General features: G+C 45.4%; 1 protein-coding gene across 3 annotated transcripts in view; it reads right to left on the reverse strand.

The window, feature by feature from the left end:
- Positions 1–14,147, reverse strand: part of MAP1A (microtubule associated protein 1A) — a 56,504-nt gene that overhangs the window by 14,460 nt on the left and 27,897 nt on the right. For all 3 annotated transcript variants that reach the window (XM_048317494.1, XM_048317495.1, XM_048317496.1), the window contains 2 exons: positions 1,774–1,856; positions 1,246–1,386 (listed from right to left, as the gene is read on the reverse strand). In XM_048317494.1, the coding sequence (XP_048173451.1) occupies positions 1,246–1,386; positions 1,774–1,856 (224 nt within the window). The remainder of the gene's footprint in view (positions 1–1,245; positions 1,387–1,773; positions 1,857–14,147) is intronic.

The raw sequence follows: 14,147 nt of genomic DNA on the forward strand, positions 1-14,147 counted from the left end.
CACCACAGAGTACTTTGTGCAGTTCTAGTGACGCTGGATTTTCTTTTTTATTTAGAATAATTTTCTTTCCTGGGACCTATTTTGAAAGTCATGACTCCATCTTTGCTACACATACAGGGTTGGGGACATGCTATGTGATTAGTAAGTAGAATAAGGTCAATATAATTTCCGAGGTGCCTTACAGCTATGCTGAACATATATTGACCAAAGAAGTATTACACCTCAACTTCCTAAGTATCCAAAATGAGATTTGCATACGTCTTTACACTGTATTCTTTTGCTTAGACAGCCCTTAACTGATTCGTTTCTGTCCATTTAAATGAATACCAGAGATAAATCAGAACAATCAGCTTTAAATAAATGAAGGCAAGCATATTTGCTGATGTAATTACAGCAATAATAATATCAACTGTTGAAGTATCATCCAGCCATTCCTGCAGCAACTATATATTCAATCAGATGGAGACATTCTAAACAACACAATCAGTGGAAATAGAGCTTCTCAAAAACCAGAGTAGCATATCTGTACTGGCAACAAGTGCCAACAATGTAAAGTCTGTCAGAAAAGCTATCATATATCTACCTGAGATGATCAGCATTGGAGCAGAGGTTCAGAGATACCCTATAAGGTTTTCCAGGCCTTGCTGGACAAATCCCTGAACAAACTTGTCTAAATTCAGTGCTTACTCTGCTCTGTGCATGACGCTGGATTACAGACCTCTCATGTGCCCTTCCAAACTGAATGATGCAACAATTCTGCAATTAAATAGCAACATTTGTAGTTATGTCATCATCATGTAGTTACTTAATCAGCATTTATTCAATCCCTCATCATCTAATGAACATTCTGAACCTTGTGAACTTGCTTGGTGGACTGACTGTGACATGAAGAGAAATACTCATATTTTCTAGGGTGATGATGGCCTCTCTTAGCTGCCCACAGTTATGTTAAGACCTGCTTTAAGAAATTTTGAGTGTTTGTCCCCTGCAGAGCCAGTCTGGAAGGTTATTTCAAGCTGAACACTTAAAGGAATCACCCATGCCTCGGTCTTGGAAAACTTAAGACAGAGAGTTAAAGCAAGATTCCCAAGACATTAACATGAATCATTTATGGTATGCAGATTTTTGCTGGATTTCAAACCCATCTGTCTGCAAATCTGCCACCTGAAGGAGGGCACAGGCTGCTTTGCTCTACCGTGCACTCTGAACAGGAGGGGATGTTACTGGATTACAGCTCACACTCACCTCCGGGTCTGAAAGTATCTCAGCAAACTTCTGGTAAGTGAAGGTCCCGGTCTGCAGGATCAAGTCTCCCTCCTGATCTGAGCTCTGACCACAGAGGATCAGTAGTTTGTGAGCTGATGAATCACACACAAGTGAGCGGACCTGTTCCCATGAGACAGAGGGCTGCAGTTAGAAGTTACCTGTACTCCACACCAGCACCCAGGATCCCAATCCCCTGGACAGGTGATAACTCACATGTTATTCACAAATAGCCAGCCTAGGTTTTCTACATACAAGAAAGTTGCTTATTGAAGAGGGAAGACACTGCTACTGTCTGCCCGACACAGCTCCATGTCACATCAGAGTTACTGTGTATATCCTGGTTACTGGCAAGACCAGAACACCTGGCCTTTTCACCACACCTTGCAGCAGACTGGCAGCAGGTTTGCGCTCTCCAAAAGGTGCAAATTGTGATGATCATGACCTCCATGTCAAGCAAGGGCAGGAGAGCTGATGTGGAGAGAACTTGATGGCACATCTGGTCCTTACCTCAGACACAATGCTGTCCACATTAGGATTCACCAGGATCACCGTATCCAAGGTGTCACTCTGGTGATGGAGAGTTCTTTGGCCTGGGGAAAGAAAAGGGATTAGACAGGATGAGAGCAGATGATGAGACAGCATCCAGCTACTGATGTTTTAGCCTCAAGAATTCCACTTCAGCATGGGTTTGATTGCAAGGCTTCAATTTGCATTCAAGACCCAAGTCTCATAGAACAAAGCAAATTCTTTTCAACAACAAGGAAGGAAATCCTTCTTCTGGATCAGCACGCTCATCTCCAGCATATTCTGAAGTCCACAGAGCCAGGCGCTTTGAGCTGTGCCAGATGGCTGTGTTTGTAAACACTGGTGCAGACAAATTATCCCCTTCCAGACAGAAGTGCCTTGCCTCATCGCAGCTACCACAGAGAGGTGTCTCTGGCATTGTCCACACCCCAGGCACCTCAGGCTCTGTGAGCCAGTCAGTGGGTGCCAACTCAGCTTTCACTGGAGTGGTGCAGCACTGGTAACAAGTCTGCACTCATTCATAGCAGTTTTTTTCTTTAACAAAGCATTTTTCTTTAATCCAAATGTGCACTCCTAAGACGCTGCTATGGGAAATACCTAGACAACAAGAATTCTCATTCTTCTGTCAGAGGCACAAATAGGAACCAAGACAGGACTCTGCTCTCTCTATATATTTAGGGAAAAAAAGGAGAAGCCAAAGAGCAAGCAAGATGCTGGGAGTGGAAAAAAGCAGTTTGTGTGCTCACCTTGGCATGGGCATTGTACAGGTATTTGGCAAAATGCTACCATAATTCCGGGGCCCTATTAATTTATTAGAAAGAAGGATAGTGAGTGTCTGCCATGCTGACAGCCAGGAGCAGAGCCACTGCTGTATGCCCACATCAGACGGCTCTGGGATGCAGGACAACGTACGGCACCTTCCTGCAGCACTTCCCTGGTCACTGCAGACAGCACAGAACCTTTTTTGATTACAGTCTTTGAAAATACCTACCTCTGGACATTACATCCACTCAACAAGCCAGGCACTTAGAACTTAATTGTTGGAATATATAATTTATAGGGTTTAAGACTATCATAGGTTTTAATCCCTCATATAGATTGGAGGTCCATATATCTTCCCTGAAAATGAACACCTATTTTAATTTCACATCTTTCAGACAACTGTTGCTCTCTGACAATGTTGTTCTTTCCACCTTCCACAACCTCCCACTGGCTCTTTCTAGGCAGATTTCAGTCCTTCTAAAATAGCTCTATCGGAAGGAAGGAAGGAAGGAATTCGGAAGGAAGGAAGGAATTCGGAAGGAATTCGGAAGGAAGGAAGGAAGGAAGGAAGGAAGGCAGGCTTTAAATCAAACCCACTTTACTGGAATGTTTTACTCAGCTGTTAGCAATTAACCAGACAGATAAGCCCAGAAGGTAGCTTTCAGCCCAAAGTGAGAGTGGCTCTAAGCTCTCAGCAGAACTATTTGTACTTGGCATCTCTAGCTGCTTCCTGAACTTGTCTTCTTTCAGTTTGGCTAAAAAAGGGTCCCTCCAGACTAAAACCAAACCATCACTGTGCAAAATGGAACAGGTATATGGCTGGAGACCCTGGGAAGCAAGTCCATGTGCACAGAAGGGATGCTGCAAGTGAGCCATGGGGAGCAGCATGGGAGGGTGGGAGGAGGCACAGGTGAGGAGGGCCCAGGAGGTGTTCTGGGGCATTCTGTGCAGCCAGAAGAAACAAAACCCCACTCATCCTCGAGGCAATGGTAATTGTGAAGGCACTGCTGATGCCTTGGTATTGCTGAGGTCCCAGAAGTGCTCACAAGGAGCACCCTGTTCCTCACCGATCCATTGTGCAGCATTCACACAGCTCCCCCACACCAGGACCTCCAGTCTTGTTGCTTGGGGCATCCAGAACAACATTGCTACTGGGACAAAGCGACACTCACACCATTCTCCAGGCTTCAGCCTCTGCCACCTTGGTGCCTGCACACCCCAGACATCATTTTAGCAGTGGTTACCCACATCACTTGGGGAACACCGCCTGGTGCACAGCACCAACACCAGCAGCCTCGTCCTTATGCCACGCGACAGGGAGGGCTCTGGGGCACAGTGCGGTCTGTGGGCATCTCTCCAGGCACCAAGTGCCCGGGCACTGCAGGGGCAATGCCAGCCTGCGGGTTGCCGGCCGGGCAGCACTGGTGACAGTGCCAGCTGCAGAGGGAAGGGGCCCGTCTGCAGCACTAACAGGCATGAAAACACTGCTTCTCGCTGCCATCCCGCAGTCTGAGCCCAGGCAGCTGAGCTGTCCCCGCTGAGGCTGTGAACAAAGCCTGGCTGTTAGCATTCTGCTGGCAGCCCCTCACCCCGCAGGGAATGTCCCCTGCCCATGGGGAAGAAAGAGAAGGCTCAAGCTGCAGGGCCAGCAGCTGCTGGCAGATGGGAGGGATGAATGGGGAAGGACTGAGTCTTGTGAAGGGCTGTGAGGATGATTAAGGGACTAAATTGTTTTCATACAAGGTGAGGCTGAGTGTGGGGGAAGGATATTTTCAATATGTATAAATAAATACCTGATGGGAGGGAATGAAGAAGAGGAAGTCAGACAGACACTGTCAGTAGGTGCTCAGTGACAGGATGTGAGGCACAAATTAAGATGCAGGCAATTTCATCTGAACACAAGAAAACACTGTTTTAAGTGTGAGGGTGGTCAAATACTGGAATAGGTTGTACAAAGAGGTTGTGGAGCATCCATCCTTAGAGATATTCAAAAACACAACTGGATACAGGCCTGGGAAACCTGCTTTTGCTTACCATTCTTGAACAAGTGTGATTAGACTACACAATTTCAAGAGGTCCCTTCCAGCCTACAGTTTGCCAATTCTGTGACCACGTGAAGCACTGCAGCCCTCCATAGCTTTGCTCCTGATGTGCTGTGGGGCAGATTCCCTCTCTTCAGTTGCAGCAGTTGATTCTCAGGAGGATACAGGAGCAGAGCTGTACAGCTAGGCCATTTCCAGAAACATGGACTCACTGCACACACCCATGCACACCAACACCCCAAGCAGTTTTTTAATGAAATTCAGAGATAAAGCAGAATAGCACATGAACTCCAGACTGAACTGTGAACTGTGAGTGAGGCAGCAACACAGTGCCCTAACACGGCCCATGCCCCAGCCCCTATTCACCCCAAGTTGGGGCAGCGACCTTCCCAGCCCAGTGCAGTAGCACCCCGTGCCCAGCTAAGGGAACACACCTGCCCAAAGCCTCTGTGAATCCAAGCGCTCGTGAGGCTGAGAAGTCCTTTGCTGGCCACTTTCTCTGTATAGCCTGCAGTAGCAGCTGCACAGACAGAAGATTTAAACACACAGCCTGGCACATCATTCCTCTCACTAACAAAAACCATGTGCACCAGAAACGCGTAGCAGGGTGACTGACATTGCAGACACGGTGACTGGAAGCATGCTGTTCAGGTCACTTCCAGGTATTTCTCCTTACTAGAGCTCTATCACATTGAAATGCATTCCTGGAAATAGCATTGCAAATGAAAAAATCCCTCAGTTCCATTGACCAGTATAAGGAATATCCTTCTCAGGCTCCTGAAAACTGCAGTCTTCAACTTACCTGGAACAAATACCTGGACACAGCTCATCTCCAGGTGCATTCTGAACACAGATCCCTGTCTCTGTGCAGCCCTCTCCAACTATTCTCAGAAGCTGCTACATTAAATAAATCTCCTCTCTTCAGTAGCACTGCAGTTCTCATTTTGTATGAATCCTCACTCTGTGTGTTCAGGAACATTCTGATTTCTGCAATCATCCCTGTGCATGTGCACTTCCAGGGAACATTCCCATCTGTCATGTCCCCAACCAAGGCAGAAAGCCCCATGTCTTTACCACTTGTTCCTTCAGAGGAGAGTTTCTTTAGTCCCTTGGAACTGCTGCCATCTCTCCCTGTGCCCACTGGGATGAGCAAGAAGTATACAAGGAGGAGTACAGAAGATTCACAGAAGTACAGAAGATTATTGTCTTTTCTGTATTATTCTCCACCCTATCTTTTTATGCATTATAATATAACCTAAGATTAGCTTTGCACCAAATAAAGATTTTCAGTTAGGGTACCTAGTGACATCCAAATTTGACCCTGCCAGCTATTAAGGTCTTACAGGTAGTCTAGAAGGTTTAATTTCTCTAGTGTGCTTGATTTTGCTTTGGTCTTACAGGGAGTCTAGAAGGTTTAATTTCTCTAGTGTGCTTGATTTTGCTTTTTGTGACAATGAATTTAATGGACATCATGACTGTGCAATTTTGTTGCTGAAGTTCCTCACAGACATTTCTAGATCTCAGTAACTGAGTCATCTATAAATTTAGCCACCTCCATGTTCCTTCATCGTTACTGTACTGATCAACTTCGTATTTAGTAGGAAATCATGAAGCCCTTGTACTTTACCTCTGGATGCTGCACAAACCATGTATTTGTTTGCTAACTTGTTTTCTGTCTTTTAAGTAGTTTTGACTCGTGGCATTACTTGCCTTTTACCCACACAAAGTGCCTGCTGCATAACATATTGAAACATTTAAACATATGGAAAGATTTAATACACAAACACACCTCATTCACAACCACAGTAAGGTTTCAGAAAAGAGACATGGCATTCGTCTTCTGCACACAGATCACATTACTTACCATTGTATAGAAGTATCAGCACCCTCACCCCAAAGGCCCGCAGAAGACACATACAGCTCCTTCCTACAGGGCAGCCACCCATAGGTGCCTCCTCCTGACCATGGAGGCACTACACAAAACATCCCAGAGGTGGTGAGCAACAGGTACTCTGGCCTAGAGGATAGATTTCCATTACTAATATTGAAGTGGCATTTCAGGATGTGCAGCTGCACTCCTGAACTAGTGGGATGGGAGGAAAAGTCAGATTTTTTTTTTTTTAAGAGTATGTATAGCTCACATACTAGAAGGGCTGAGGGTACCCTCTTTGCTGTTCACAGCATTTTCAAGAAGGGCAGCGGAGGAGAAGTTGCTGATCTCCTTTCTCTGGTGACCAGCACTAGGATATGAGGAAATAGAATGAAACTGCATCAGATTGGACAGAATCAGAATTCAGATTGGACATTAGAAAGGGTTCTTCACCAAGAGGGTGGGCAGCCTTAGGAACAGGCTCCCTGGGGAATTGCACCAAGCCCGTCAGAGTTCAAGGAGTATTTGGATGGTACTTTTAGTCATATGGTTTAATTTTAGCTAGACCTGTGAGGAGCAGGGAGTTGGACTTGGTGATCCCTACAGGTTCCTTCCAATTAACATATTCTGTGATTGTGTGGCCCCTTGAGTGTAGAATTACTTTGGTTATGGTAGAGGATAGCAAGTGAAGAGCAAAGCCACACCGATTCTGGAGTGGGTATGAACTAATCATTCAGGGCTGCACCTGCAAAGAGACAGAGGGAGAGAGAACAGAGGAGCAGATGCTGTGGGCTCAGTGCTCAGCAATCAGGTAGAGAGGGCTCTTCTGTGGAGGTCAGGCTAGGCTGAAAGAAAGGACAGTGCACTGGGGTAACTGTGACAAACAGGATGCCTGAGAGAGAGAGATGATCCTACAAACAGACAGATGGCTGTAGAGGCAGAAAAGGAGGTCATGCTGACAGCACAGATCCCTGTGTTCTGCTACTTTAAATGGAAGCACCTAAAGCTCCTGTAGCTGCAGAATAAATTCTGAGCTAGTCTGAAGAGCTGTCAAGGATAGCTACACAAGATGCTGCTTGTTATTTTCTTTAACCTTTTAGGCCATCAAATCTCAGAGGTCTTATTCTGTTAATCAGGACTGGAAGAACCACAGTTACAGCTTGGCATGCTGAAATCAGAGACCAAGTGTCAGGGCAGCGGGACCCAGTTTCTCACCTTTGTGAAATGATGCCTTAGGCCAGAGCACTGGGTTATCTTTCAAGTGACTGTGCTGAAATCAGTCATGATGCTCTGACTGGTACAACAAATCAGAATGAAGGTAAGGGCCAAAAGATGACTAAAGGACTGGCACATCTTGATGAGAGGAGAAGTCAGGTGGGACTGTTTAGCCAGTAAAAGAGAAAACTCAGGGCAGGGATCTCACTCACCAGTCTGTGTACCTGTCTGATGGCAGGTGCAAATCTGGGCTGCAGAGCTCCCATGACTTTGCCATCCAGAGGATGGAGACTGCTTGTCTGACCACATAGAAATCAGCCCTTTCCCACCCAGAGTGCATTCTTTATCCCTCATTACCTCCCTTAGGCCTTCCCACACCCTTCCCCTCCTTGGTCCCTAAAATTATTTAGGCTTACCAGGCCAGGTTCTACCTGTAAAGTGAACACCAATAGTACATTGATAAAAAATACAGAAGTTTCAGAGTCTGAAAATGTTATCAAGGCACACAAGCCATGCTGATTAAAAACCCACTCTTCCTCACTTCTGGCTGTCTTACCTGACATTATGAACATCTCTCTTCAAGGGGACACTGTTAAAAAGACTCTAACAAGAAGATCCTAGATATCACTATGGCTCAGTACCTTTTGCTAGACTTCAGCAAAGAGCTGGGCCTGGGGTCACATGGTCTTCCTGATATTTATTGAACAAAGTCTACCTCTGAGGACAGTCAAACCATGCATAGGGTTCTTAGAGTGCATATATTCGCATAACTAACATGAGCTAGTGCAATCTGAAAGACTGCCATTTCCTTCACTCTGAAATTACATAACAACACTGAGATAGTAACTGACTCTCTCATTCTGGGGCTGTGAAGTCTCCAACTGCAGCTTCTTCAGTGCCAATGGGAGAAAAAGGATCCAGGCCCAAATGGTGTCCATTCAGAGAATGAAACAACACAGTCATTCACAAACACTCCAGGACCGTACCAAGTACAGCAAGCCACAGCTCCTTGGGAGGGAGATTGTAAAGACCAGAGGAAAAGGAGAAAAGGTTCTGCACTGAACTCTGAGCAGGGTCCTGCCTCTCATCCTGTCTGTGCAGATACACAGTCCCGTGTCCAACCACACTATGGACCCACTGCTCTGCCAGACCAGGGCTACCCCATGTTGTCCAGCAATGAGGGAAAGGAGTGAATGTGCCCTTGTTGGAAGCAATGTCACACTCCCAGCACCTGAAGAGCGCACAGCTCCTTTCTCCAGCAGGCAACCTGAACAGTGTACAGCTGGCAGATGGGACCAGCTCTGGCTGATGGAGACCTGGAAGCTCTGGCAGCTAGTCAGGTAGGCTCAGGAGTTAACAAATAAACACAGAGATTGCTTTGGCAGCCAGTACACAGCCAACAACTGTGGATTCACCACTCAGGTCCTCGTGGTGATTCCAGCTCAGGAACTCAAACACGATTTCTCGCACCCCAGGGATGCACCTGGATGTGTTTATCACAATGACAGGACAAGTCCCACTCTGTTCCTCCTTACCATCTAATGGCAGCGTCGTGCCAGATGAGAGGAGACTCTCAGGCAAGGTAAGTAGAGAGACACCAGGTGAGGAGTACAGGCATAAATCCCCCAGAAAAGGCTAAGAGAGATTCTGAGTCCTAGGTGGGTGGCTGCCATGCACACTGGTGCCTAACCACTGCCTTCCAGAGCCCAAGGAAATGCAGCAGGTCCCAGAAATTCTGGGCACATCCAGCTCTTCGTTGCTTTTCCAGAGATGAGCAGAGCAAAGGGCTTAGCCAGATCACTGGGGATCACAGGAAAAGGGCCGTCCCACAGTCTCCTTCCCTCCTCACACAACATGTGATGTCTGCAGTAACTACTTATTTTCATAAGATTATTGGGAAAGTGCTGTAGTTTTAGCTTGCTAGTGTGATTCAGTAGCTGAGAATGATGAGGAACTGGCTTCAGACAGTGCTTTGTGGTCCAGCAGCAAGTGTTCTGCCTCTCATGGTCTGAAAAAGTCTACTGTAAAGATTTATTTCATACATTTTCTATTTTTAGGTCTTCAAACACTCTGAAGAAGTAGACAAATATTTATTTGTCAATGGCTAAATCAAAAAATCTATCCCCTTTAAGAGGATCTTTAGTGATTTTCTCAGAGAAACTCATTGTGTTCCAGTAAAGGGAAACACACTTTTAATGGAAATATGAAAATCATCTGAAAATCGAGAGGCAAGAAACTGCAGCAAAGTGCTGAGCCCCTGTCAGTGAGGGCCAGGGCAGAGCTGTGTGCTGCCTGTGGAGCAGTGGAAACCATCACCCAACAGGTCACAGATGCACCAAGGCATAAAATGAGGGATTTTAAACTGCACCTAGAAAAAAAAGGGGAAGTAAATGGTGTTTGAGCAGGAAAATATTACATGTATGAGTTTTCAGTTTTTATTTTTTATGAAAATTTCAAAATAGTGTTTGATGATTTTTCATATTGAGATACAGAGTCACACAGTTAAAAACACAGCACTACTGAAATAAAGTCCTGTGGATGTGCAACAGGAGATGTGCCTTATCTGGAGGAACTGAATAAACAAAGCACAGGAAAGCACAAAGCAGTGTGCCGAGAGAGGGAAGATAATTCAAACGTCTTTATGAAGCAAAGCATTCTATACGGACTGAAAGCACACCCACACCAACTTCTGCCTGTTAAAAAGGGCAAATCTCCAGATACTGGCTTTGATTTTAGCTAATAGCCCAGTTGCAGACTGAGGGGAATTTGGGGTACACATGGTATATTGACCATTATTGCTCATATTCCAGTTATATTGAAGAAGGTAGAAGAGCAGCCTCTCCAGAATACGACCACACATGCGCTAACAGTCTCCTGCTGTGCGGCTCTGTACCTGAGGAAAAGGGTGACAGATTACACCCAGCCCTGACAGGGAGCTTGGCAGTGTGGCACACAGAGGACTGAGCAGAGAAGCACACAGCGTATGCAAGAGCATCAGGGGAGCCAGAGCAGAGCTTTTATGTATAATGCTGGACATATTTCATAACTCACCGTACCATACTGTTACTGCATGCCAGGAGAACTGATCATGCTTTAAGGTAAGAGCAGGCTCTGCAAAATGACTGACTGCCTCCTGGGGATTTACTACAAAGGCGAACCAGCAGCAGGGCAAGAGAAGGAGATGAAATATTCCTTAAGGTGTGGGAGGCTGTGGGCACCTGCCACATCCCAAGAGATATTCCTGCTAACCACTTGCCTGTTCTTGCCATCTTCCCTCCTCCCTGTGATATTTTCATGCCATCTACAGCTCCTCTCCCAGGCAACCTCTATTTCTATATCATGTCAACCATAGCAACCATCTCATTGCTCCCTAATTGCACATACTGTCTCACTTTTATGCTAAGGAGCAATTTGATAGCTCAGCCATTTTAGAACCACTAATTGAAGATGCAGATATTCACTTTGGAAACAGTTTTATGTATTTCCAGAAGTTACTGCCCCTCAACTGGAAGTTATACCACCACTGAGATAATGGATAAGGTGACCACTTCTACCAAGCTGGCCAGGTGCTAGATTGGCCACAAAAAAATGTTCTGTTCCCTGCAGCAGCTTTGCTGACTCATGCTGGCCTTGCATCATTCTGCTGAGGAACAGTGTGCGCCATGCGCATGAATCAGGAATGCAGCCCTGCACAGAGACATGGCCTCCAGCTGTGAGGAGCTGAAGCTGTGACTTCTTAAATGTCTCCAGCTAAATCCATGAAAGAAAACCTAAACACACCTTAAGACACCCTCTTATCTGGTGTCCTCACTCCACCAACCCCTGGCAGACTCATTACAGCAGGTCCCTTTGGAAACCAAATTAATGTTTCCCCTTTCTGTGTCAGTTGGACTTCAGCTGGGAGTTGCTGCCAGTCCCTGAAACAGAGGTTCCACAAAACCACTCCCATTGGCACTGAGGCAGATACCCTGTTTCAGGCTCCAGAGATGAAGACTCCTGTAAGTCAAAGTTGGACAGCTTATTATCTCTTAATTTTAATAAGAATATGCATCCCAGAACACATACTCTTACAACCAGAACATAGCATAGACTGAAGAAAACTGCGTGTTTCTCCTAGTTTAGGAGCATCTGGGTAATGCTGACTCTAACTGACTTGGAGGTACAGCTAATGATCTGTTCCATTTCTCTCTCTCTTTTTTTTTTTTTTTTGTTTCCTTTCTCAACTGATCAATATGACAAATAAACTGCCTGAGGCAGGGAGAACTTAATTGTATAAAAGAGAGGATGGCTGCACACACAGGGAATTAACTCTTGAGATTTCCTCCTGTTTGCCTATCGAGATGCCAAATTTCTGGCAAGAGGGTCCTGCCTCTGATTGATAGCAACTGTTTGGACTCTTCAAACCTTGTTCCTATTCCATACTGTTAACAGTCTCATTCCAAGCAGCTTTTCTTCTCTCCCTTGCTTGTTTTGAGGATGACCTGCTGAATGTCAGCCTTCATGAAGATACAGATATTAAACCAGCTGTGAACTCCAAGTGGCTGAGGTGGTTGGTGAAGCACAGGACTGTATTCTGCCAGCCCTTGAGAAAAAGCAGCTCTCCTCTGCCAACAACTTTCTTTGTTGCATCTTGACTTTGCACTCTTGGATCTAGTTGATCCTTGATAGAACCCAGGTCTAGGTTCCTGGGATTTGATTTACAATCTGGAATACAGCAATAATGAATGTGATACAAAAAGTTATTTCAAAGTGAAAACTTCAAGGCCTCCTGTCCCTTCTTCCAGCAAACACAGGGCCTGTCCCTTTAGCACTGAAGAGAGAGGGGTTTGGAAGCAGCCAAGGAGGTTTCTAGCAGAATAGTCCGGGACATCTTCCTCTCGTGGTACTGGTGACATGTCCACTCAGCCACTGCCTCCCATCAGTCTGCTTGAAACAAGCTCACTCAAGTCTTATTTCATCACAGGAGCCCCTGCTTCCCAATGCCACCCCATCTAGTCAGGTCCCTTTCAGATTGCAGATTACACGGTGGAATCAGGGACTGAACTTACTGACCAGGGAGAACAAAAAGGAGCAGGAGAGGCCTCTGTCACCTCAAACACTTCTCTCAGGGCCTCTCACTTGTTCAGTTCCCTTGGAGCCACGCAGGCACAGGACCCTTCCATGCTCCCATGCCTCCCTCTTCCTTAACAATGGTCTTTGCCTTTGAATATGGACCAACAGCAAGAAGGAAAAGCCATAACAAATAAAACTCCCATGCAAATCTAGCAACCAAGAACTGGGCCAAAACACACATTATGCTCATATCTATCAGCCTGCAAGCTGGTTCTTCAGAAAGATGCCACATGGGTCAAAGGCACAGAAAGCCACCCTGTGCAATGCTTTACTGTTGTGCAAAGGAGTTATTTTTGATTGAGGCCATTGACTTCTTACATGGCTTGGGTAGTGTCTGCATTTCTGTCTAAGAACTACAACTTAACTTACCCTTATCCATTTTTAGCAAGCCTTTCAGAACATATATCTAGTCACCCAGAAGGTAAATCACTGGCTCCTTCCCATTTCTCTTCTAAGAGCATCTGGAGTGCCTGATGACAGACCCATATTCCTCAGATAACTTTCAAAAGGGAGGTTTTTTAATGGCTTCTTCCCGCTATTTTTTTTCCTAAAATACTTAAAAATTTGACACTAGAGCTTAATAGAGAATGGACAGATGAGATCTCAGTGAAACAAAAGGTTAGCAAAGTGCAAAAGCAATTAACTGAATTTCTCAACGTGAAAGTCAATAGAGGAAGCCAGTTATGCTGCCATGCTTTTTAAACACAGTCTGTTTGTAGCTACAGCATGTTGTGGAACACAGCACTAAACTTTTACAGCCCTGAGGTAGGTTCTAGCAAATTGCCAAAGACTTCAGTGCTTCACAAGAAGGTGCATGAATGACAGTACCACGTGCAAAGAGACACACGTATTGATAACAGACATGCATATTGAGTCCTGCCCCTCTGTGACTTGCAAGCCTCCTTTGGTTGGCGATTCTCAGCCTTCAACTTCTTGGAGGAAATACTCAAGCCTTTACTTTCAAAAGCAAAGAAAGGGCTCACTAATTTCTTTCCAAACACTGACACTGGGATAATACTGCTTTTCAGAAAGGCAGAAATGAATCAAAATTGTACTCCCCATTAAAAAAAAAAAAAAAAAAAGCCAACCCAGTACTATTCGATACATTTGAGAGCTCGATCCAGCAAGACTTCAAGATCTCAGGAGAGCTAAGAATCTGCCAGCCAAGGAGATTAGTGCTCATGTTCATCTGTGAATAAAGCATCAGAAGGACAGAAATTTCCTGAAAAGCTGGTTACATAACTAATTGTGCCATTAGTGCTAACTTTTGAGATCCTGGAGAGGAAGCTGTGAGAGGACACTGAACTAAAGCCACCACATGTAGAAATTTATCTCCATTTCTTAATGTGAAGCAA

This window comes from Corvus hawaiiensis, chromosome 13 (genome assembly GCF_020740725.1).
Source record: "Corvus hawaiiensis isolate bCorHaw1 chromosome 13, bCorHaw1.pri.cur, whole genome shotgun sequence".
Taxonomy (NCBI): domain Eukaryota; kingdom Metazoa; phylum Chordata; class Aves; order Passeriformes; family Corvidae; genus Corvus; species Corvus hawaiiensis.